The 24,872-nt window shown below is 45.0% G+C and overlaps 1 protein-coding gene across 2 annotated transcripts; it reads right to left on the reverse strand.

The window, feature by feature from the left end:
* Positions 1–8,149: 8,149 nt before the first annotated feature.
* On the reverse strand, positions 8,150–22,164 carry LOC115078022 (SLAM family member 5-like). Of its 2 annotated transcripts, none has more exons than XM_029580591.1 (4): positions 21,927–22,014; positions 11,391–11,720; positions 10,593–10,640; positions 8,150–9,474 (listed from the first exon to the last, which is right to left on the reverse strand). In XM_029580591.1, the coding sequence occupies exons 1-4, from the start codon at positions 21,961–21,963 to the stop codon at positions 9,395–9,397; spliced, it is 495 nt and encodes a 164-aa protein (XP_029436451.1). In that variant the 5' UTR covers positions 21,964–22,014; the 3' UTR covers positions 8,150–9,394. The 2 variants fall into 2 exon arrangements, with proteins under 2 accessions (XP_029436451.1, XP_029436452.1); XM_029580592.1 differs by lacking the exon at positions 21,927–22,014 and adding an exon at positions 22,059–22,164 and having other exon boundaries at positions 9,387–9,474.
* Between the last annotated feature and the right edge of the window lie 2,708 nt (positions 22,165–24,872).

Genomic DNA, 24,872 nt, shown 5'->3' on the forward strand with positions numbered 1-24,872 from the left:
TGCCCGTTGATAGAAAGGAGAGGCGTGTGCGATGCAACTACCTTTAAGATACCTGTCAGCATTATGTAAACAATTATGCCTCATTGTTATTGTTAAATTATTCCTGCTTCTCTTCTTCTTTCCCCAGTTCTAGCCTCCCCTGTTTTATTGTAACTTTTTTTTTCTCTTTTGCTTCTCACCACTTGTTAATTGTTCAAAGTTATCTCACCCCCGGTTACCTGTAAACCAGCATGATGTGATTGTATCATGAATGCCGGTATAAAAAAAGCTCTAAATAAATAAATAAAATGTTCTCAGAGAGGATTTCTTAAATGTTCAAGAGATACTGCTGGTCTCTCTTGTTGATGCAATGTGCGTAGGGCAGAGCCCGAGTGCTGTTCTGGAGCTGAGCGTGGGGCAGGGGTCACTTTTCCCTGGCACAGCTGACCAGGTCTCAAGGCACACCAGGTGCCATGGCACAGTGGTTGGGAAAAGAATGGTGTAATTAATGCCTCATCAAATTGTATTTAATCTTTGAAATCCAAACCAGATAGCCCCCCCCCCCCCCCCCCCTCAGTAGATGTTTTTTTCCTGAAGCGGGTAATGTAAGCTCCCTCCCTCTTCAAGGCACTGCACAGGGATGAAGGCCCCAGGAGTTTGGCGATGCATCAGGATCACAAAAGTGGGGTGCCTAATACTACCCCGAGCCGCCGAGGAGAAACGATCGCCTGGATGCGAGGCGAGAGCACGGACGAAGTTCTAGAATCAGTCAAAAGATTCTTACCCCAAACACCCATCAAAAGAAGGAAAAGGCAAATCATGCTTTGGCTTGTTCTGCCCTCGTTGACCCTGCAGGGACGCCCGGCGGTTCCAGAAACCCAGAGGACTGAACTCTGGTGCGAGGGCTCGTCGCTGAAATGCCTCTCGGCTCCTGGGGGGGGAGGAAGCTGACGTGGCGAGCCACACGGTGCCTGGGCTGTAAGCGGTCAGTTTGTTACTGTCCTTGGGTAAAATTATAATGACAGGTTTCTAGCCTCAGAGGCTCGTGCACTCTGGCCCACAGGCCCTTCACCACATTTTTAAATATATATTTTATTTTTCAGTTGCTTTCTTCTCTTAAAAAAAAAAAAAAAAAAGTGCTGTACCTTAAACCTCGATCCCAGAAACCCCCTGGATCCCCAGCCCCCTCTGCTACATGCAATAGGCTTCAATAGTTTTAAGAGAAGAAACTTCTAAATACTACAGACTTCTATAGCACTCGTAGCCCTAAGCAGCACTGAGACGTTTTGTGGAGCTTACAGTGGAGTCAAGATTCACGAACAAGACAGATCAGCAGTTTCTTGTTTATTTCACAAGGCTGCCTGTACTTGTACTCCAATGCTGATGAGAGTGGTTGGAAGCAGATGATAGGGAGGGAAGCTAGGAATATGTTTGATAGATTCTGTTCATGTAACTCTCTGCTGTTCCTTTGGCTCGAGGTGTTCAGAGTCTCACCCTTCCATGTCGGGCTCGTGTGCTTGTTTCACTGCAATTTCAATACGTTTATATTTAAACATAAAACCAGCAAGGCAAGCCACAAAAAAGGGAGGAATTTTTAGGCGGGATTTGGATACGGTCAGAGAGGGGCTGTGATGCACCAGCCCAGGGAAGGCCCCGCCAGGCATATGGAGCAGCGAGGTGGAAAGCACAGCGTCGAGAAGAGCCCAAGTAAAAAAAGCATCCTACGTTTACACATCCATTTGTAGGTGGCGGTATATAAGACTTTTAAATAAATACAAATCCTACCCCCACGAATGGAAGTCACGGGGACGGGGTGCAGGGGGAGAGAAGCGAGGAGAGGTAGTGAGCTGCAGAGTGAAAGATGCTTGAAATGTACGCGGGGACAGGCAGGGAGCCGATGCAGTGACTCGGGAAGAGGGGGGGGGTTCAATGGCCGAAGATGAATTTTGAGTGGGTTAAAGTGGAGAGAGCTGGTTCGGCGGGAGACCTGAGAGGAGAAGCCGTCTTGAGCGGGCACACGTCTTCAAAAAAGTCACCTACCCGTCTGGTCTCGAAAGATCGTGCACACCGTTCTCGCTTTTCTTATTCACAGTCCAAGACGTAGGCAAATTACAACTGACGTCAGGACGTACGTAAAAAGAACATTGTGTGATTACCGAATGGGATTTCTTCGGCTGATGCCCCCGAGGTTACGCTTAAAACAGAGGTAGGCAACGCCGGTCCTGAAGTGCTACAAAAACAGGTCTGGTTTTCAGGATCTCCCCAGTAAATATGCATGAAGTACGTTTGCATGCACTGCCGCCGTCATGTGCAAATATATCTCGGGCATAATCCAAGAACAGAACAAAAAAAAAAATGCATCAGTCCTTAGGTTTTATAAATTAATTTCTGTGCATTTGCAGGCACGCGCCCCGTACGATTTTGCCCTTCTTTCACCCAAAGCGGTTCTGCTTCCGTCCATGGACTTCAGCCCCCCCACTATTATGCCAAACCAAGCCTCGAGGGCGGAGGGCTCGGCCTCCAACCACTTAAATAAAACACACTTTTTTAGCTACTAACGAAGCCACCAGAAACAAACCAGTTTGGATTGTATTAATATCTGCTTCCTTTGGAACAATGCCCAAAGCCATTGCTTTCTTTTTTTTCCTTCAAATGATATCATATTATTTTTTTTACTGCGCAGAAATTGACAACTTCCTGCAAAACCTCTTAATACGTTCATACACAAACTCGCCCAATGTTATCGGTGCACCTGCCTGCAGTTTACCCTTTGGACACAAGCTTGTTTCAGTAAAACCCTTCTTAAATCCTTCAAGTCAGCAGTTGGATAAATCCAATTATAGATGTCTGAATATCTTGCTATATTGTATTTCTTCAATTATGTGCAAGAGGTTTCTTTTCTGTAGGTTCATCTTTTTAAAATAAATTTGCATATGCATGAGAGAGAATACCTAATTGTATCTTTTATGTTAATGAAGTTGTCTAAATTTTGTACTTTTTGTTTGTAATTGAAAATTTGATTCAAGATCCTACCCTCCCAAAACGATTAGACTGGAAGGAGGAAACTGAGTCTGTTAGAGATATTATAGTTAGCTTTTAATTGTTCAAAGGATAAGATGTATTGTTCTCTCTGAGCTGTCTCCGAGATCACCTTCTTCCCTAGCACACAGCTCTTCCTGTCTTCTGAGGCATGCTTGATGTTCTTCAGCTCAAACTTAGGATCACCCTTAAGTGGCAATAAAAAAAAGGGCGAAGCTTTCTATGTTACTTCCCAAGCAGAAAGAATTTCCCTCCATGCTTCCAGCAATTTCTTTTTCTAATTCTCCTTCTTTTCCTGGCTTCTCCTCTCAGGTGGATGAGACGAGAGGGGCTGATTACGATGACCGGCGCCCTGAGGTGACTCCATCTAGGAGGGCTGTGTGCACAGATATTTGATCCGATATTACCTCCTGGGGGATAGTGGAGGATTAGTACGCTGAACGGTCTCCAGGAAGGACAATGCAGACAGGTGGAGGCCCAACCAGTCTCCAAGGGACAAACCCCCCCCCCCCCCCCCCCCACACCACACTAATGCCGCGCACAACCCTACAGGCTGAGCCGTGTGTCAGCCCATGCATTGTAGTGTTGTCAGCCAGTAGAGGGGGTCAAGTGAATTGTCCATAATAGGGAAATACTTCCCCTCCCTCCCAGCAAGAAAGTCTGAAATTGGTCACCTGGACTCCACACCCATTTTTTAAAATGTTTCTTTATTATTAATATTTTTAGTTTTTATTATCGTTTCAAACAATGACAACATCTCAACGTGATATGGAACAATCATTACAAGAGAATGGAGAATCTTAACAAGCCACAACAATATCTTGTTCAAAGAAAATTATTTGCAAAAAAAAAATCTTGAAGGAAAACGGAGTAGATACTTGACCATCACGGTCTATATATCCACCTGGCATAACCTTTGGTGGTGTTATCCATTGTCGAAGAAGGATGGGTCATAGCTAGTCTGCTGGCTTTCCACGGCAGTGGTAGGAGAAGAAAACACAGTATTGCACTTAAAAAAAAAAGAAAAAAAAAAAGCCTGGGACGAGGACAGCAAGTCCTTAGCAATCTGTGATACATTTTATTGGACCAATGTAAGGATTAACCAAAGGTGTACATGAGCTTTCAAGGACTGAAGAAGGTACTTCTCTACTCTCAAAAGCTAAAATTGCATCAGTGGTGGGGAAAGCCAGGGGAGAAGACGATCTGCAGTACTGCAACAAGTAGAGAAAATAGGTAGCATGGCTGGGCCCTGTGGTCTTTGTCTGTTGCTACGCTTTTATGTTTCTAAAAGGCTGACTTTTTAATGATTATGGGAATCAGAATCTGCCTCCATTAGTTTCCACTTACACCATCCTTCCATAACCAAAATTGGGCTTGTAAAACCCAAAAGTGAAGCAGAGGGAATAAGGAGAGGCTGACAAATGGAATTGCTTAATTATTTCTGTTCACTGAGGATGGTCTTGGAGTAGGACCACCGAGAACTACCACAAAGAGGAAGGGAAGTGAGTTACACCTCAAATAATTTTCAAGCGAGTGTGTTCACAAGGAGCTAGCAAAAAGTAGATAAAGTGATACTGCTGGATGGGGTATATCCGTGGGTACTAAGGGCACTTCTCTAAGTCCTGGCAGCTCCGCTGAATGACCTTCTTTAGAGATGAAAGTAGTTCCGGAGGACTGGAAACAGGTGGATTATGGTTCCTCTTCACAAAAATGGAAGAAAGGAGGAGGTGGTGAGTAAATTAATAGAATTGCTGCTAAAATAGAGGACAGTGCAGTTTCTGGAATCCAATGAATTGCAAGACGCGAGGCAGCGTGGATTTACCAGAGGTAGGTCCAGGCAGATGAATCTGATCAATTTCTTTGACTGAGTAACCAGAGAGTCTGAATACGGGAGAGCACCTGACATAGTATGTTTTGGATTTCAGCAAGGCCTTGGACATGGCTCTGCATAAGCAACTTGCAAACAAAGTGAGTGCCTTAGCCATGGGCCCTAAACCGACCGACTGGATTAGAAACTGTTCCAGTGGAAGGCAAGGAAGGGCAGTGGTGAACGGAGTTCACTCCGAGGAAAGGAGGCGGTAAGCAGCAGGGGTGCCTCAGTCTGCTTCTCTTCAACATCTTCAAAAGCGCTATTTCAGAAGAGCTATCAGGAAAGGTTTGCCTTTGTGCAGTTGATCCCAAAATCTGCAGCAAGGTGGACAGCCAGGAAGGAGTGAAAAACATGAAGAGGGATCGAGTGAAGCTTGAGAAATGGTCTAAATCCTGGCACCTAAAATCTAACGCTAAGAAATGCTTGGTCATGCATTTGGGTTGCATGAACCCAAGGGGAGCATTACAGTTTAGATGCAGTTTTTCTTTGTACAAAACAGGGGGCGAGATCTGGGGGTGATCATATCTGGTGATCTTAAAGTGGCCAAACAGGTGGATAAGGTGACAGCAAAAGCCAGGAGCATTACTTGAGTGCATAGGGAGAGGAATAAGCAGTAGGAAACGGGAGGTGATACTGCCCCTGCATAGATCCCTGGTCAGACCTCACTGGGAATACTGTGTACAATTCTGGAGATCGTACCTTCAAAGGGATATAAACAGGATGGAGTTGGGCCAGAGGGCGGCTACTAAAATGGTAGTGCTCTCTGTCCTAGAGCATATGGGGATAGACTTAAAGATCTAAACATGGATACCCTAGAGTAAAGGAGAAAGAGAGGAGATATGATAGAGACATTCAGATATCTTAAATGTTTTCATGCACTGGAGGTGAGCCTCTTTCCACAGAAAGAGGGTGAAAGGGGGTAGAGTCGGGAGTAATCTAAGGAAATATTTCTGCACAGAAAGGGTGGTGGACACATTGAACAGCCTCCCAGTGGAGGTGGTGGAGACAAAAACTGTTACTGCTTCTTAAGACTTCTATAGTGCTACTCGACGTATGTAGCACTATACAAAAACATATGAGAGACAGTCCCTTCTCAGTAGAGCTTATGGTCTAATCAGGACAAACATACAGAGCAAAAGAGACTTTGGGAATTTAATTTATTAAGAAAATGGTTAAAATCAGTAAGGATGTGAGGAGGATAATCAGGGGTTAAAGATTTAAAAGGAGCCTAAAAAAGGTGGCTCTTTAGATGGGATTTAAATAAAACAAGACTCAGGAAGTCTATTCCAAGCATCCGGTGCAGCCAAGTGGAAAGCACGGAGTTGGGAATTGGCGGTAGAGGACAGGATTGTAATTCAAGAAAGCTTGGGACAAGCACAGGGGATTTCTGAGGGAGACAAAGGTAATATAAAGCTGAGCAGGAGCTGTGGATGGGCAGACTGGTTGGGCCGTATGGTCTTTATCTGCCGTCAGGTTCTATGTTTGGCCCAGTAAAAGTTCTTGCATGTAGGATCTGTAACAGAGATGACTTTTTGGATTTTTTTTTTATTTTGTGCAAAATTTCTAAATTTACTACAAAGATGAAAGCTCCCCAAAGTCAGTTCTTAGAAGTGAGCATTGACAGTCGCTCCACAGATGTGCCTGCTGTTCAGTTTCCAACAGAGATACTGCCAGTGTCCCTGCTTAGGGGTAGATTTTAAAAAGCATTTACTCGAGCAAAACTGGTTTTTGCTCGAGTAAATACACTTTACTCAAGTAAGTGGGCTTTTCAAAATTGCTACAATATATGCCATTGAATTGTCCATAGGATTTACTCAAGTAAGTGCACTTTACTCGAGTAAATAGCTTTTGAAAATTGCTACGATAGTATGTCACATTTACATGCGTAACTCCTTTGAAAATGACCCCCTTATTGGCTATTGCCTAGATTCCGGAATCACAGAAATGAGCATCTATGCCAGCAAATTATTAGGTTGGTGGGGTTAGAAATCAAATTCTTGACGGCGGTTTTCAAATCCATAAGGGTAGGTTTATAGAGAGGATTGTGATCGATTGGTATCCGTCACCACTCAAGAAGTAGTAGTGTGCTTAAATTCAAGCATGGGAGGTTCAGGTTAGACTTGGAGGAGCTTTCTGTGAGGGTGGGTGCAATCTCCCATCAGTAGAGGCTCTTAAGAGCATGTTAGACCACTGGTCCACAGCTCTGTCCTGGAGGCACCCTTAACTGGGCTGGTTTTCAGGATACCTGACATGAATATACATAATAATATCCAAAGAGCCTCTTCTATAAACCCCCTATCACTGTAACACAAAAACCAATTCGGTGTGTGCTATATTAGTTATCTGAGATCAACCAATTTTCCGGTGGTAACCAGAGTACCGTTTTAAAAATTTGTTTTCGTATTGATTCTTTCTTTTTATATATATATATATATATATATATATATATTATTTTTTTTTCTGTATGCATTTAAAAATTTGCTCTTAAGTTTCAATCCGTTTTTTTAAAAAGCCAAACTATACTCTCTCGGCGATGACGCTTTTATTTCACAAGGGGTAACGAAATGTGTTACTTATCTTTTGCATGAGAGAAATATCTTTTCATAGATATCCCCACTCTCTGAGTCGTCCTGTCATAGCCTATGCTTGACACTGACAGCATTTCGGCACAACGCACCTGCTTCAGGGGTTAGAGAGAGTTTTATTCAGCTTTTCCCTTTCTTCCAGCCGCCATTTTCTGCATGAATATACATAAGACAGGTTCGCAGGCACTGGAGACCCGGTGTGTGCAAAACTACCTCGTGCGTATTCGTTGTGGCCGTGCAGGAAAACCAGGCTGGTAAAAGGCCTCCAGGACTGGGCTGGGAATTGCCAGGTTAGACAAACATCTGATCGGATGGTAACGGTAACGTGGATCCTGCCTGGAGACGCCCTTTGGAGGTCCCTTACAAGTCAAATGACATCGTTTCACTGACGATTCACTGACATTCCTAGTGACTTTGGGCAAGTCACTTTATCACCTGTTGCTCCTGATGCCCACTTACAGGCCGATGCAATAAAGTGTGTCCAGCCTACTACACAGGTCTACCTGCGGTTGGAAGTATCACCTGATGCAGTAAGGGGATTAGCGTGTCCAAAACGCACGCCCAAACAACTGCTTAGCTGATGGCGCTCATCACATGTAAATTCCATGTAGCTGAGGCTATATTAGCTATTACCCCCGATGCAGAAAATCCCTCTCCCCCCCCCCCCCCCCCCCCCCCGTGCTCAACGCATACGTCCTAATGCAGCAAACTTAAGGTCAGCTCCAGGGTTGGCGTTAAGTAATTCCGTGGGTCAAGGGCTCATGGCAACAGCTGATTTACAAGATGATATCTAATCAAATAATGGGTTCCACACCAGGAACAGCAGAGGCTGATGGAAACTTTTCTTGTGGGATCTGAAACAATTCGGTCCATTGCACCTTCGCTCTGATTTTGGTATGAAGCCTGCAGCAGGGCGAAGGTTGTGGGTATAGCTGAGCTGAATGATGTACCAATTTATTTATGTTTTTGCTTAATTTGATAATTTACCCATCCCATAAAACATTCAGACCGGGTTATATCACAACATTCATAATAAAACACAGACTAAAATAAAACCAGTCTCCTGCTGACCCCAGAACTACAGAGGGCTGAATAGCACTGCACCCATAAAATCTTGGGGGCTGCCACGTCTCCTGCATTTGAGCTCTAGGGCCATGCAATTTTTTTAATGCAGCAGCTCGTTTTAATAATGCATCAGGCGCCCAGGAGAGGTGGCTGTGCGCGTGTTAGGAAAATGGGTGCTCAATATGATTGCCCGTTTTAACGCGCATCTTATTGCATTGGCCCCCTAAATTGTAAACTCTTTGGGGTAGACTTATCACTTTGGGGTATCACTTTCAGAAAAAAATTAAAAACTTGGCTGTTCGCCCAAGCATACCCTTGAAGAAGCTTCAGGGTCACCCACACAGTCACATACCCCACAGCTGTGTACCCCTCCCGCAACTCGAAGGAACTGTTTTTCGGCTAACTGCACTTTCATATAACTTTCCTAATCGTATACATAGTGTAAATTGTATATAACTCTTACCTTGTAAGCACTTACTCTATGCTTATATGCTTTGCTCTCCAGTTAGAAATTGTTTAACCTTTCCTTTTTTCCAACAGCCTAGTTCCACATTCCCTGTTATAATGTAACTTTTTTGCTTTCATTGTTAACTGGTTTACCCCCTAGTTTATTGTAAACCGGTACGATAAGACCTGGTCTTCAGCATCGGTATATTAAAAAGAATTTAAATAAAATAAATCGTGCACTCAGGACCCGACAAATAACCAAAGTATAGAACACAAAACAGCAGTAGAAGAAAATATTTATGGCGCTTTCCCGGATTTGATTCCATGGGCGTGCTGAGGACATCATCCCGGATCGGAAGCGCACGGCCTTTGGGAATAAAACAGTTGCTCCTTCCATTCATCCCTCCTCTTATTTTGGCAATGTCAGCCAGGAGAACAGAAGCCCCACCACGATGTGAGTTAGAATTCCTCCCTGGATGTTTCCTCTTCCTGTCACCAAAAAAAAAAAAGTTTAAATTTAATACAAAAATGCAGAAACGATGCAGATCACAACCGGAGCATAGTGGGTACTTTGGGGCCACCTGAGCTTGATGAATTTATCGGATACCAGAGAACTGCACTGTCAATGAGGGAACAGCTATGGCAGCCATCTTGGAGAGGAAGAGGATAAGAAGGTATCCCCTCTTACTGTCTGCATCCGGAAGACCCAGCTATGTGTAGGGGACTCCAAGTCCCCACTAAGGTGCCGCTGTATGTACAACGTGTAGTGTGGATGAGTTTTCGTGACTTTGTGATTTCTAGCGGGGAGCCTGGGGAATTTCTTTGGAGCAGCTTTCTTGGAAGCATTTGTTCTGGAAGATTGCAGGAGGTTTTTTTTTGCGAGGCAGCAAGTCTGCCGGCTGGAGCAGTTCTCACTTTTTTGTAGTGGAAAGGCCATCAGGTTTTACACACACACACACACACACTCTCTCACACACACACACTCACACTCTACTATTTTGGGCAGTGGGAAAATTTTGCTCACATAGGGAAGAAAGTTCAGCCCTGTGCAAGTCTTGTTGGTAACCAAGGAAGGGTCTCTAGTAGGGTCAAAGAAATTCATAGCAGTGCAGCTGAATTCAGTGTATGTGAAGGAGAAGTTTATGAGATTTCTATGAGTGCGACCTTGGAGGATGCCCATCTCAAGGAGAGGTTACTGAGGGGCTGTAATAGTAACAGGATTTCACATTGTGGGAATTCAAGAACACCTGGGATAAATGCAAGGGATCTCTGAGGGAGTGGTGGGGATCGTAGAGCAGTTGGTGAGGATGGGCAGACTAGGTGGGCCATCTGGTCTTTTTCTGCCATCATATTTCTATGTTTGTAGTACCAACTATGTTGAATCCATTTTACAGTAGTTTAAAGGTCTGAGATTCTTAGCTCCCCCCTCGCTGACAGGGTTCTTCGCCTTGCAGATGTAAGTGAACCTGGAATTGGCACTAAAGCCAAGCTGGAGTTTGGGCTCTGCACGGGCTTTACTGATTAAAGCGTTCCGCGCTCCGGACATAGACAACCCCCTTCTCCTGCCTCTTTCACAGCATAGTTCAGCATCACTCTGCAGTTCTTACCCGAACCTCCCACTTGGGTGACCTTCGGGTCTGGATCTGGTACTCTCTCTGAATAAAAGAGAAATAGCAAAAGTAAGACTCAAAGAACATGTCTCTTAGTTCACCAGCTAGGTTGTCTTACCATATTATAATATGATTTTTTTTTTGTTCTTTTGTTTGGATCAAAGCTCTGCTGGGGGATATCAGTAACTGGCAGACCCTTCTGCAGCCCAGTGGGAAGATGAGAATTCTTACTGTCTCTTATAATGTAAAGGCGATGCCCTTGCCAGTACGGCTGTTAGAATCTGCTAACAACTCAGAGGTTGCCTCCTTGGGAATATTAAGCTGACCAGCAAAACTGATCTGTAGGTAGAATTGTAGAAAGACAGAGGTGGAAGATGCCTCAAGAGGTCTTCAACCCAGTCCTCAGGCCACACCCAGCCAGTCGAGTTTTCAGGATCTCCACAATGAATATGCATGAGAGATTTGCATGCTCTGCCTCCATTGCATGCCAACATATGTCATACAAAACTCACTGTGGACACCCGACTGGCTGGGTGTGCCCCAAAGACTGGACTAAGAACCACTGATCTAGTCCATGCTAGGCCCCCCCAGAGCATGATCCACTGCGCCTAACCCATCCCTTGGCAACTTGTTCCAGTGCTCAACCACCCTCTCATGCGGAAAGTTCAATCTAATGTCTTAGCTGACATAATACAAGCCCAATACTTTTATCCTATCTAATTATCTGCACCCTCCACCCCCTGCTTTATCTCTGCTGGTGCAGTCCATAAGTCCCAACTGTAATTTATAACTTACGGAGCACTTGAAGTTTGTAATTCCTCTGCATCGTTGCCAGGTTTGAATATATTGTGGCTCTGTAAAAACCGCTGTCGTCCATTTTCAATCCATTCATCCGTAAGGCGTAGCTCTGGCCTGCAGTTTCCACCCTTCCTTGGTAGCGGTCATCCCTTACAGTGATATCCTCATTTGATCTGATCACTGCTATGATCTTACTTGTTGCCATGTGGGTCCAGGTGACTGTTATCACCTGAGAGTCCTCTGGTATCTCAGGCTGGAAAACTACCGATCCTCCCAAAATCCCCTTCAGTTGCATGGGGGCTTGCAGATCCTCTGCGGGACGCACAGCTAGAAAGACAGAACAAAGCAAGACATTGGGATGGGTCTATATTGAAAGCATTGGTCTGGCTAAGTTCAGGATTTAGCTGGACATACAGTAAGTTGGATAACTCAAGGGCGGGCCAGGAGTGCTCCAGGGCGGCGATAACTTAGCAATATTCAGCATTATCTGGCTAAATTAACTGGATAACTCTAGGATTGCCTCAGTCCTAGGGAAGTTCTAAAGTTATTTGGCTAAGAATACCTGAATAACTTGATACATAACTGTTTTCAGAATATAGCTAATTAAGCACAATTTAAGAAACATACCTTGCGGGTCTTCAGGCCCAATCCCTCAACACCTCATCCCCACATTATTTTACACTTGATCTTAGCCAAAAGGCCGAGAAGTGATCCCCCACATTATTTTAAATTAGCTGCAGGCCAGCACCCTATCCTTCCCAAACTCCCCTCCCCCCAAAACCTCCAAAATTTACAACAAAGAAGGGGTTCTTGTGCCCCGAGGATGACCCCCTACCCCAACGATATTGAAACCACAAGCACTGTGCCACCTACCTGCAACCTTAACAGCAACCTCCCCACCCACCTCCCTGGACCCAGTCCTAACCTCAGCTGAGGTGAAAACAAATGCACCCCCCCTAGTAAGAACATAAGAACATGCCATACTGTGTCAGACCAAGGGTCCATCCAGTTTCCAACAGTGGCCAATCCAGGCCATAAGAACCTGGCAAGTACCCAAAAACTAAGTTTATTCCATGTTACCGTTGCTAATAATAGCGGTGGTTATTATATGTCAACTTAATTAATAGCAGGTAATGGACTTCTCGTCCAAGAACTTATCCAATCCTTTTTTAAACACAGCTACACTAACTGCACTAACCACATCCTCTGGCAATAAATTCCAGAGTTTAATTGTGCGTTGAGTGAAAAAGAACTTTCTCCGATTAGTTTTAAATGTGCTACTTGCTAACTTCATGGAGTGCCCTCTAGTCTTTCTATTATCCGAAGAGTAAATAACCGATTCACATCTACCTGTTCTAGACCTCTCATGATTTTAAACACCTCTATCATATCCCCACTCAGCCGTCTCTTCTCCAAGCTGAAAAGTCCTAACCTCTTTAGTCTTTCCTCATAGGGGAGCTCTTCCATTTTCTTTATCATTTTGGTAGCCCTTCTCTGTACCTTCTCCATCGCAACTATATCTTTTTTGAGATGCGGCGACCAGAATTGTACACAGTATTCAAGGTGCAGTCTCACCATGGAGCGATACAGAGGCATTATGACATTTTCCGTTTTATTCACCATTCCCTTTCTAATAATTCCCAACATTCTGTTTGCTTTTTTGACTGCTGCAGCACACTGAACCGACAATTTCAATGTTTTATCCACTATGACGCCTAGATCTCTTTCTTGGGTAGTAGCACCTAATATGGAACCTAACATTGTGCAACTATAGCATGGGTTATTTTTCCCTATATGCATCACCTTGCACTTGTCCACATTAAATTTCATCTGCCATTTAGATGCCCAATTTTCCAGCCTCACAAGGTCTTCCTGCAATTTATCACAATCTGCTTGTGATTTAACTACTCTGAACAATTTTCAGACCCTTCTCCAAGTTCCCTTTCAGCTTGCTTGCTTGCTCTCTCAGATTCCTGCAGCCTGTTCTCCAACTGGTGCATCCAGAGGGGATCGAAAGTATGAACAGAGAGCTGGCTGGGAAGCCGTAAACATTATAGCAGGCTAAAGAGATCTTGGGCATGCAGCAGGGGAAGGCAGAAGCAAGTCTGCAAGGGTGTGTGAGCAGGCTTGGGTGGATCTTGATAAGAAGTCCGGCCAGTGAGTAGAGAAGGTACTTGGGCTCATTTCTATACTGCCCCAAACACAGAGGGAGACAACGGAACAGATTCAGGAGATACGGATGTTGGAGGCCCAACTGCAAGAAGAAAGCCATCAGAGGGCAAAGATGGGCTCGGGATCCAGCAATTGGAAGGCGAGAAGGCCCAAGTGCAGGGAAGGAAGTTGTAAGGTGAGCTGCAGGAATGCCAAAACAAGTTTCAAGAAAGCAAATAAATGTGATCAGAACCTGAATGATGAGCCAGTAAGCTAGCAAGGGAGCTGCAAGTGCCCACGATGGATTCGGCTGAGGCCCAGTGGGAGATAATTAAGCAGGGGCAGGAAGTCAGGATATTAGAGACTCAGTGGCAGGAGGAGACCCATCAGAAATTAAACATGGGCCGCTGGATGCACCAGTTGGAGAACAGGCTGCAGGAATCTGAAAGCAAGCAAGCAAGCTGAAAGGGAACTTGGAGAAGGGTCCGAAAAGCTAGCGAAAGGACCGGTCATGACCCTCGACATACTGACCTGTATCAAGAAGAAAATGAGGAAACTGGTCTGAAGGCCCAGATACAGATTATACAAGGCTGGTCAAGAGTGAAGTCCCACCTGGAAATAGATATGGAGCTCGGCATTTGGAGGAAGTAAGGGATAAAAATGTGACTGGCAGAAGAGGTTAGAGAAAAAGATGCAAAGACTCCAGGAGACAGTGAGAATGAAGGCATTTGTGGGGAGACTACAGAGGACACTCAGGTTAATGGAAGAGCCACATCAAGCAGTTTAAATTTCATAGGGGAGTGGGGTAGCGAAAGTAGCCAAGGGCATCCCTACACTAAAAATCCAGTCACAGGATACTCTGGAAGGGGTACAAGAAGAGGACCCCAGGAGGCAAGCAGAGAAATCTGTATGCAGGAGTAGACTGAAGAAAGGAGAAAACCTTGGAGGAAATAGAAAGAGGAAGAAAGATTAAGGTTCAAAACGGACTAGATGACAGTTCACAGGAGGTGAGGATAGAAAAGGCTTCTGGAGGGCGTCTGCTTGGGGAAAAGTCTAGGGAGTCAAGGGAAGGACCAAATGCAAGAATAGGCTAATAGATACTTCTAAAATGGTGTGAGTCCCATGGCTGGCTAGTGCATTATTTTGTATGGCTGTACAAATATATCCAGACCCAGCTGACCTCTAGGGGATGGGAGGGAATCAGAGGGATCCAGGGAGGCCCTGGCTGGGTTTGGCTCAGCCCAGCCAGGTAGGTCCAGGCCCTAACATTTTGGTGGGGAATGGGAGGGTGGTCAGTGGGTTCTAGGGAGGCCCTGGCTGAGCTTGGCTCAGCCTAGTCAAATAGGTCCTGGTCCAAGCTTGGTGGCAGGGCTGCACTTACAAAAATATTTCTCAGCCAATAGTGTGTGCTGTTTGCTAAATGCACACACTAAGAGACAACACCTAAAAATTTGGTGGGTTTTCATTGAAATCATGCATTCGTTTTGGGTAAAACAAATTGAAATGAAAATGAACCATTTCGGATAAGATTACCTATTCTTTTTAAACTAATGCATATTCTTATAACTCACTCCAGATCAGCCAAACAGACTGATATAGTCCTGGGTTTGCCACATTGCTTGTATGGATTTATAATTCTGATTATCCCATTGATTCCTCTTAAATAATCAGAACTGCAAGTCCAGACAGGTAATGGAGGAAAGCCAAGATTTGATCAGCCTGTTTAGTAAACCTGGGCTGAGTTGGCAGCTCTATCCTGGAAGGGATAGGCAGTTTCTCACACTTTGGCATGGCACAAGAATAGAATGTTGCCACAGCAATGTCTGTTTGTAGCGAGGGTGCATTTCCTGACCTATTTCGGTAACTAAAACTGAGATACCCACCTCTCCAACATTTCATTGTATGTTTGTAATTACTTTCCTTTTACAGTGCATGCTTTAATTGTTTTTTAATTTTATTTTATTTTGGGCCTCTGTTTTGCCACGTAACATTCCTGCTGTTCATCCTGAAATACCACCTCAGGGGATCGTCATAAAGGAACATCTTGTAAAAATGAAGACAGATGTTCTTGTTACAGAAATTACTTCCACAAGAAGGAACACGTGAGGACCTTGAGGAGACCCATTCCATAATGAACAACTCCTGTCCCAGGACAGTCAGACATCTGGAGTTGGCATAAGGATACAGTTAGAATCTAGTCCAGCTCAGTAATTGGTTGTCCCAGCACCCTTCTCATTCATCCCACACTGCAAATCCCCCCCAAGGCCAGGCAGAAGGGGAATGTTCCTAGACAAGCTCCACGAAGGTGAAAAGTTCCCTCTTCCCCCTCCACTCTCTCCATCAAAATTTCACCAACACCAATGGCAAACCTTAGAGGCAGTGTCAGCAGAGCGATATCAAAGAGTGAATATATCATAACGTTTGTGCTCTTCTGCTGGAAGAACTTCACGCATGGAACGAGAGAAATTACAGAGGGCAGGGGTAAGGCTAAGAGGATGGGTAGAAGGACATGCTTAAGCGAGGCTGAGTGGGGGAACTTGGACGCTTATCTCGTTCTACCCGGACTGGCGGAAGAGCATAGCAAGAAAATGGCAGGAACAATCTCCTGCAGGTGGTCAAGCCTGGAAATATCCTTTGCTTGAGCAGCATAAGTGTAAGCAGCCAGGCAGAATGGGATGGACCCAGGCGGTCCTTATCTGCCACCGTCTACTATGTTACTGTGTTAAAATCCATCAGAGTGTAAGCCTGGGAATCCCAGGCCATGAAGATGTTACTGAACGGCCCTGAAAGCGAGCGCAGAGATATGGGATGAATAAGTGCAGCCCCCATTTAATGACCCCTCTGATTAGTTTTTAATGCCTTCCATGGATTTATTACCTGTCTTTTTGAATAAGAAATTCATCCAAGGTGAGGGACAAACATATCAAGATGTTAGCATGCAATCATCGTATTGTAACCGCTACCACTCTAAGATGCACAGGACAGTCTGAACTGGCATGGTAAGGACACAACTAGAGGCAAATCATCATTAACTAATTCACTTATACAAATCTGAAAATAATAAAAATGCCTACCCTTAAATATACTTCTGGGTTTGCAATCAACAGTAACGCCTAGGTCTAAAATACATATATATGTGTGCATCTTCTCAGAGGCAGGAAGGTAGGAGCGGCGTGTTCTGCTGCTCAGAAATGTTATTTGTCAGTTTATTGCACTCAGTTTAAAGCGGTGTATGTGTAAGGCTAAGCTCCCCCCTGCTTTTCTGCTTTTGAGGGTGGAGGCGATTACGGTTCGGCGCTGAAGGGCCAGGCGTTCACGAGTTTCCTGAAACGGGAATGGCCCGTGCGTTTGTCCGGAGCCCCTCTGGGAGGGAGTTCTGTAGGGTGGGTGCCGCTCCCGAGAAGGATCCTCCGCGGGTGTCCGTGCTTTTGATCTCCTTTTGTTGACGGAGTTGTCCTGCGGGTACCCAGTGATGATCTTAGTGGTCCTGAGGGAAAGTAGTAGGAGAGCCTTTTGGTCACATAGAGAGGTCCAGCTGCGCTTCGAGTCTTGAAGGACAGCGCCCAAGGTTTTGAAATTGGCTGAGTAGGGGCCTGGTAACCAGAGTAGTTTGTCTATGGTGTGACATGATCATATATGCTTTGCATCCTTATATTTATTGAGTGGTGGAGTGATGCATTATCTGTGGCTTGTGGAGGGCCAGGCCTGTTGCACAAAGCACTGCAAGCAATCTAGTCGTGAGGGTCAACAGCCATTTGAATAAATACGACTTTAAGAAGATATGAAATTTGTTTGCAGCTCTTTGGGTTGGAGATGAGGGCTGCAAGACCCTGGGGGGTGGGTATTCACCCCGCAACTGAGTGGCCAAGATAGCCAAAGATGTTTTATCTGCTAAGATTTATGCCAGTTTATCCCTACGCCCAGGAGCAGCTGGCTGATTTAGCCAGCTAGCTTTAAAATTTACAGCTAACCACTTAATCTCTCCCCTGGGACCCTTGGGACTGGCCAGAATTTGGAGCAGCGATAGATTTTCAAAGAGGCCAATCTAGCTGCCTATGTCCTGAAGTTAGAGAGGTTCACCCTTTCAAAATCCACCCCTCTGAATCTAGTATATACTAGCATTGATATTAGAGGTCCATCACTATTTTATTTATTTATTTATTAAAGTTTTTTATATACCGACATTCATCAATGATATCACATCGGTTCACAGTGTAACGCAAAACAGGCGCCTGGGGTGGCGCTTTACATCGAACAAATATAACATAGAACAAAAATAATATGTTAACAAGAAAGTAATTGAGGGGGGGGGAGATATAAAGGGGAGTATAGCGTTAAATTATTATAAGCAAGATTTGCAAGTATATACAATATGTACAATAATGGGAGGTAACAAAATATAACATTTGGGCAGAATATGGAGTGAGATAGAATTAAAATAGATCTATAATCCATTTAACAGATTTGTTCTGAGGGACAGCTGAAAAGTCAGTGGGATAAGCTTCCTCGTTTACTTCACACCCACTTCTCAATGTTGGTTTTTTTGGGTTTTTTTTTAACTATCCCTTGCCTCTGACCACTGCTCTGTGTGCTCTATCCTTGTGCACAGGGCGAGTGTTTATTATTAGATACAAGCATGTGTAAGGTTAGGACTAGCGAACACAACTACGTACAGGTCTGCTCGGTGGCTTCTGTGAATTGAGAGGCCTGGTCTGGCCCGCGTCAGAGCATTGGACTGCAAGTCCAGGGGTTAGGATGAGTGGCAAGATGACCGCACCATGATGAAGTCAAAACCAAGATGGCATGTTGGCCGCCTCCTCCTTCATTCACCCCTTTAGAAGATTCCCTCCAGCCCGAGGGCCAGAAATGTGCTGCCCTTTCCTGACCATTCACTTTCATGGAGGCTTCCTTGGGCGCTCCCTTCACCCCCAATCCATCAGTTCCAGAGAAGGCGCGAGGCTGGTAGGATCCCCATAAATCTGTCAATTCTCAGCACTCCCTCTACTGCTACGGCGCGCAGGCCCTTGGATTCTCCAGAAACCGAAGTTTCCATTGGGAGGGAGATTCTTGCTGGAGGAAACACTGCAACAAAACAGCCAACCCAAGACGTTCAGTACAGCACTAACCATCACGCTATGATTTATGTCAGGAGTCCGCTTTTCCTATCCCCTCCATCAGCAGGGGACCGTTTCCATGTATTCATGCAATACAAACACAGGTTTAATTGATTCTGGTAATGCTCGCTCCAGGAAAACGACCACAAAGGGTCAGAATGACCAGACCTGAGGATCAAAGGTTTGGCAGCAGCTGAATGGTTTCCTCAAGCTGTTTTGAACAGGGGAAGTCTTCACTTTTTTTTTTTTTTTTTACCCCTGTAATGAACTTTATGTTCACTTGAGACTTGTCTGTGCTCTTGTCACAGGTCAGCCGGAACCGATGCCGTGACGTCACGGGAGGATTTGATTAAGGATAGACTGGCCCATCCCACAGGTTGCTTCTGGAAGGCTGCCCAAGTTTGAGGATTTTAGACTTGGTTTTCTGGGTCAGAATTCACAATTTTTTGGGGGGGGTCAGCATTGGTTTTCTTGGCTTTGGATGTATTTTTCAAGTGAGCCAATCTCCATTCAAACATAATGTGTTAAGTAAAATTGGGTGGCATAGGTAAGGTAGAGGAGGGAGGGCACTGCTGTTCTGCTCCTCATCAGAGCTCCATGCAGGCGTCAAACTGAGACAGATAAATCATGAACACAGCACTGACAGCTAAAAAGCAAATCTTCAGAGCCCCATGCAGGTGTCACACTGATTATACGTAAAGCACGAATACAGCACTGACAGCTGAAGAGCAGATCTTCATCAGAGCCCCGTGCAGGCATATCACTGATATACGTAAAGCATGAATACAGCATGGACAGCTAAAAATGGATTTTCATCAGAGCCCCATGCAGGCATCACACTGATATACGTAAAGCACGAATACAGCACAGACAGCTGAAGAGCAGATTTTCATCAGAACCCCGTGCAGGCGTGTCACTGATATACGTAAAGCACGAATACAGCACAGACAGCTGAAGATCAGATCGTCATCAGAGCTCCATGCAGGTGTACACTGATATACATAAAGCATGAATACAGCACAGACAGCTGAAGATCAGATCGTCATCAGAGCCCCGTGCAGGCGTCACACTGATATACATAAAGCATGAATACAGCACAGACAGCTGAAGAGCAGATTTTCATCAGAGCCCCGTGCAGGCGTCACACTGATATACATAAAGCATGAATACAGCATGGACAGCTAAAAATGGATTTTCATCAGAGCCCCATGCAGGCATCACACTGATATACGTAAAGCACGAATACAGCACAGACAGCTGAAGAGCAGATTTTCATCAGAACCCCGTGCAGGCGTGTCACTGATATACGTAAAGCACGAATACAGCACAGACAGCTGAAGATCAGATCGTCATCAGAGCTCCATGCAGGTGTTACGCTGATATACATAAAGCATGAATACAGCACAGACAGCTGAAGATCAGATCGTCATCAGAGCCCCGTGCAGGTGTCACACTGATATACATAAAGCACGAATACAGCACAGACAGCTGAAGATCAGATCGTCATCAGAGCTCCATGCAGGTGTCACGCTGATATACATAAAGCATGAATACAGCACAGACAGCTGAAGAGCAGATTTTCATCAGAGTCCCGTGCAGGCGTCACACTGATATACATAAAGCATGAATACAGCACAGACAGCTGAAGAGCAGATTTTCATCAGAACCCCGTGCAGGCGTGTCACTGATATACGTAAAGCACGAATACAGCACAGACAGCTGAAGATCAGATCGTCATCAGAGCTCCATGCAGGTGTTACGCTGATATACATAAAGCACGAATACAGCACAGACAGCTGAAGATCAGATCGTCATCAGAGCCCCGTGCAGGTGTCACACTGATATACATAAAGCACGAATACAGCACAGACAGCTGAAGATCAGATCGTCATCAGAGCTCCATGCAGGTGTCACGCTGATATACATAAAGCATGAATACAACACAGACAGCTGAAGAGCAGATCGTCATCAGAGCCCCGTGCAGGTGTCACACTGATATACATAAAGCACGAATACAGCACAGACAGCTGACGATCAGATCGTCATCAGAGCCCCGTGCAGGCGTCACACTGATATACATAAAGCATGAATACAGCACAGACAGCTGAAGATCAGATCGTCATCAGAGCTCCATGCAGGTGTTACGCTGATATACATAAAGCACGAATACAGCACAGACAGCTGAAGATCAGATCGTCATCAGAGCCCCGTGCAGGCGTCACGCTGATATACATAAAGCACGAATACAGCACAGACAGCTGATGATCAGATCGTCATCAGAGCCCCGTGCAGGCGTCACACTGATATACATAAAGCACGAATACAGCATGGACAGCTGAAGATCAGATCGTCATCAGAGCCCCGTGCAGGTGTCACACTGATATACATAAAGCATGAATACAGCACAGACAGCTGACGATCAGATCGTCATCAGAGCCCCGTGCAGGCGTCACACTGATATACATAAAGCATGAATACAGCACAGACAGCTGACGATCAGATCGTCATCAGAGCCCCGTGCAGGTGTCACACTGATATACATAAAGCATGAATACAGCACAGACAGCTGAAGATCAGATCGTCATCAGAGCCCCGTGCAGGCGTCACACTGATATACATAAAGCATGAATACAGCACAGACAGCTGACGATCAGATCGTCATCAGAGCCCCGTGCAGGCGTCACACTGATATACATAAAGCATGAATACAGCACAGACAGCTGAAGATCAGATCGTCATCAGAGCCCCGTGCAGGTGTCACACTGATATACGTAAAGCATGAATACAGCATGGACAGCTGAAGAAGGGACCCAGGAAAAAAAGATTTGTAAAAATTAGTGGTGTGGCCACAATTAAAGTTACTGCTCTCTTATTCTGCATTCAGGCCTCCAGGGATTTATTCAACATTCATTATTCAGCAGGCAGAATTATTCTTTATGCACTTAATTACTGCCCAGAGCAAATGGAGCAGAAGCTCAGGCTGTGCTTGGCCGAAGCTGATGCCTTCAGCCGGGTGCTCAGAGATTTCTTGATAAGCATGCAACGCCGGTCCCATGTGTTCCTGTAGCCGCATCGGACCCGGATTCTGGATTCTTTGCAGCTTCTGATAACTTTTCTTGGACTGATGTAAGAATCAGCCAGGGACCTGTCTGGTCTCCGATGCTCCTGCCCGACCTCGTCCGGCAAATTCTTACCACGGCGCAACCGAAGAGGCCGCAGCCTGCGGGGAATCGAACCGTGAAAATATTTTAGAATAAGAGATGCTTACCTCCCATGTGGACCAGGAGAAAAGAAACCCAAAGCATTTTATTCCGTTTGACTTTTTTTTTTTTTTTTTAACGTCCTCTCTCTTTTTCTGCCTCCCACCGCAGCGGAGCCCCCCCCCCCCCCCCCTCCTCACCGGGCTCTCCGTGACATCGGACTGAACGGCAAAGCACGGGACTTCTGCGCCTTAAAATTAAACTCGCAGCTCAGAGAGGAAACGCTGGAAGCTGGCGTGTCTGCCTGACCGTGGAAAGGAAACCAGCCTTCAGCCCGGGCTGCGATCGCGTGCATTAATCAGGGACCCCTGGGACTCTGGCCTGAGAGCTGGGGGATATCTCGTCCTGGCTATTTATATTACTGTGGCTTGATTATTATTGTGTATTATCCGCCTTTTTGAAAGTAAACGTTCACCCCAGGTGGTTGTACAGAAGGTAGAGAAGTAGCAACACTGCAGTAGACTGGTCCAGCACATAAACTTTTATCCAAGGTGGTATATGAATAACATTTCAGGAGACTGGTGCAACAGGTATATGAGTAGCAGAATTGCACCAGCTGTGGCCGCAGTACATGGTATGCTGGGAGAGGGGATTCTAGAACATGTGTTGCACCAGCTGTGGCCGCAGTACATGGTATGCTGGGAGAGGGGATTCTAGAACATGTATTGGATGCAGAGGCGGAGTTTTAAATAGCCAGATGGAGCTAGGCATTGCTGTGAATGGATTTAGTTTGATATAGGTTCAGTCACTTGTAGGGCGGGTATCGGGACATAGGCATGGATAGTCGTAGCCTGTGCCGCTGAACATCCACAGCTATTTCTAGGTTAGCCGGATAAGTAAATCTGGCTAACTTTAGGACTGCCATTGGCATTGATGTGGCTTATTGAGCCAGAAGCTGGCTCCGCCCAGGAATGCACCTGCCCCGCCCCTGACTTAATCCGGCTAACGTTTTAGCTGGGCGTGAGTGCACCTGGATGGTGAAACGGTGCCATTTGTCCCGATAAAGCCTGGACTAAGCGGGACAAATGGTGCTGACTACAGACCTCTGTGTGTGTGTCCATCTGGACAATGGCAACGGCCTTCCCATTGGATTCCTTTGCAGCTAATGTGCCGATTTACAGGTGGTGCAAGACGTGGGCAGCTCAAATGATGGAAGGCTGCCCCCCAGAGGGTGCCAGCACAGCCTGTGTGGCAACGGCTGCTGCCAATAACAAGCCATGTGCGATTCAAGATTTTAGCCTTGGCTTCTAAGGGTTTGAAAAGTAGTGGGTCCCCCCTGCCTATAAGAGAAATTGCACTGGTGTGCTCCCAGCAGGGAGCTGAATTCTTCTCAGGCTGAGTTGCTGCAAATTCCGACATGTAAAATTAATTGGAAAGCGAGACTAGTTTTGCTCCTCGTCTTGGAAACAAATCGCCCCTTTTGTATTTAAATCCGAATTCAATAATCTGACCTCCAGGACAAGGATAATAGCGTTATTTCCTTAAAACATTTATTTTCCTCTGCTCCTAAAAAGCGTGCCCTTGGCGAATTACAGTGAAAAGCAAACAAAAAAAACAACATACACATTACAAAAATATAAAGCAATAGCTCGGCTCAATACGAATAGAACCAGACCAATACGCCAGTATCCCAAGCTAAACTGCTGCCAACCACCCCTCCAGTTCAGACTGCACAAAACGCCGGCGGGAAATAAAATGCCTTCGCCTTTTTCCGAAAGGCCATGCAATTCTCTTCTGCTCATTTTCATCTCTTAGTGAATGATTGGGGTTCGAGGAGCTTGTTGGGGGCTTTCTTGTTTTACATTTATTACTTATTTTGCAGTTGTTTGTGTTGTTTATTTGTTATTGCCAAGTTGGGGTTTTATTGTACGCTGCTCAGGGCGATCACGTTCAATCAGGCAGGTGGTCTACAAATATTTTAACTAATAAAGATCTATACGGTCTATATTCAGACACAGTCCGGATAGCAAAGTTAGCCAGATACACTTATCTGGCTAACTTTGGAGGTAAATTCAACAGTGCAGCCACACTACTGAATACAGCTGGCTATCTTAATTAGTTAGCCGGCCAACTTTAGGACAGCACTTTGATTTGACCAGACTTAGGGCCAGATTCATTAAGACTTTTCTCCCATTTTGTGTCTTTGGGAAAAATGCTTAGTGAATGAGCCCTTTAGCCGACTAAATCATCTGGCTGACTCTGAATATCGGAGTTAGATGGTTAAAGTAGCCGGTTAACTCAACTCCTCCCAGTTACGCCCCTGGACTGCTTCTAACTTATCTGGCTAAATTATAATTATTTATTTGTTTGTTTTTATATACCAACGTTCATAGGATACATCACACCGGTTTACAATAAATAAGATATACAATTCAGTAAAACTAATCACAATGAACATTAAATACAATAAAAAAAAATTCAACATATAAAATACAATTCAGTATCATAAAATACAATTAAAAACTATCTAAAATTCTTATTGGTCCTGTAAAATGGTTAAGTAAGTTATGGGCATGACAATTGAGGAATTAAGTGTATCGCCAGAAGTTAAGTGAAAGCTTGTTGAAAGAGCCAGGTTTTAATGCCCTTCCTGAATGTTCTGATATTTGGCTCCATTCTTAGCTCTTGCGGAAGTGAATTCCATAACTGTGGACCTGCGATTGATATGGCTCTTTGTCTTACAGCGTTTAGGTTTGCTGATTTAGGGGAAGGTATAGGTAGAGTCCCATTACTTGCAGATCTTGTAGTTCTCTGTGGAGTATAAAAACGAAGTGCTGCAGTGTGCCATTCTAGCCTCCTATCTTATTAGCTGGCAAGAATTTAGCTGGATAAAGGCTGAGTATATCCGGGTATGCCATTTAGATGGGTAACTATTACATTATCCGTCTAAATGGCTTTTGAATATGAACCTCCTATAAATTTGTGTATGTGTGTGTATGTATATATATATATCC

Source organism: Rhinatrema bivittatum, chromosome 16, assembly GCF_901001135.1.
Source record: "Rhinatrema bivittatum chromosome 16, aRhiBiv1.1, whole genome shotgun sequence".
Taxonomy (NCBI): domain Eukaryota; kingdom Metazoa; phylum Chordata; class Amphibia; order Gymnophiona; family Rhinatrematidae; genus Rhinatrema; species Rhinatrema bivittatum.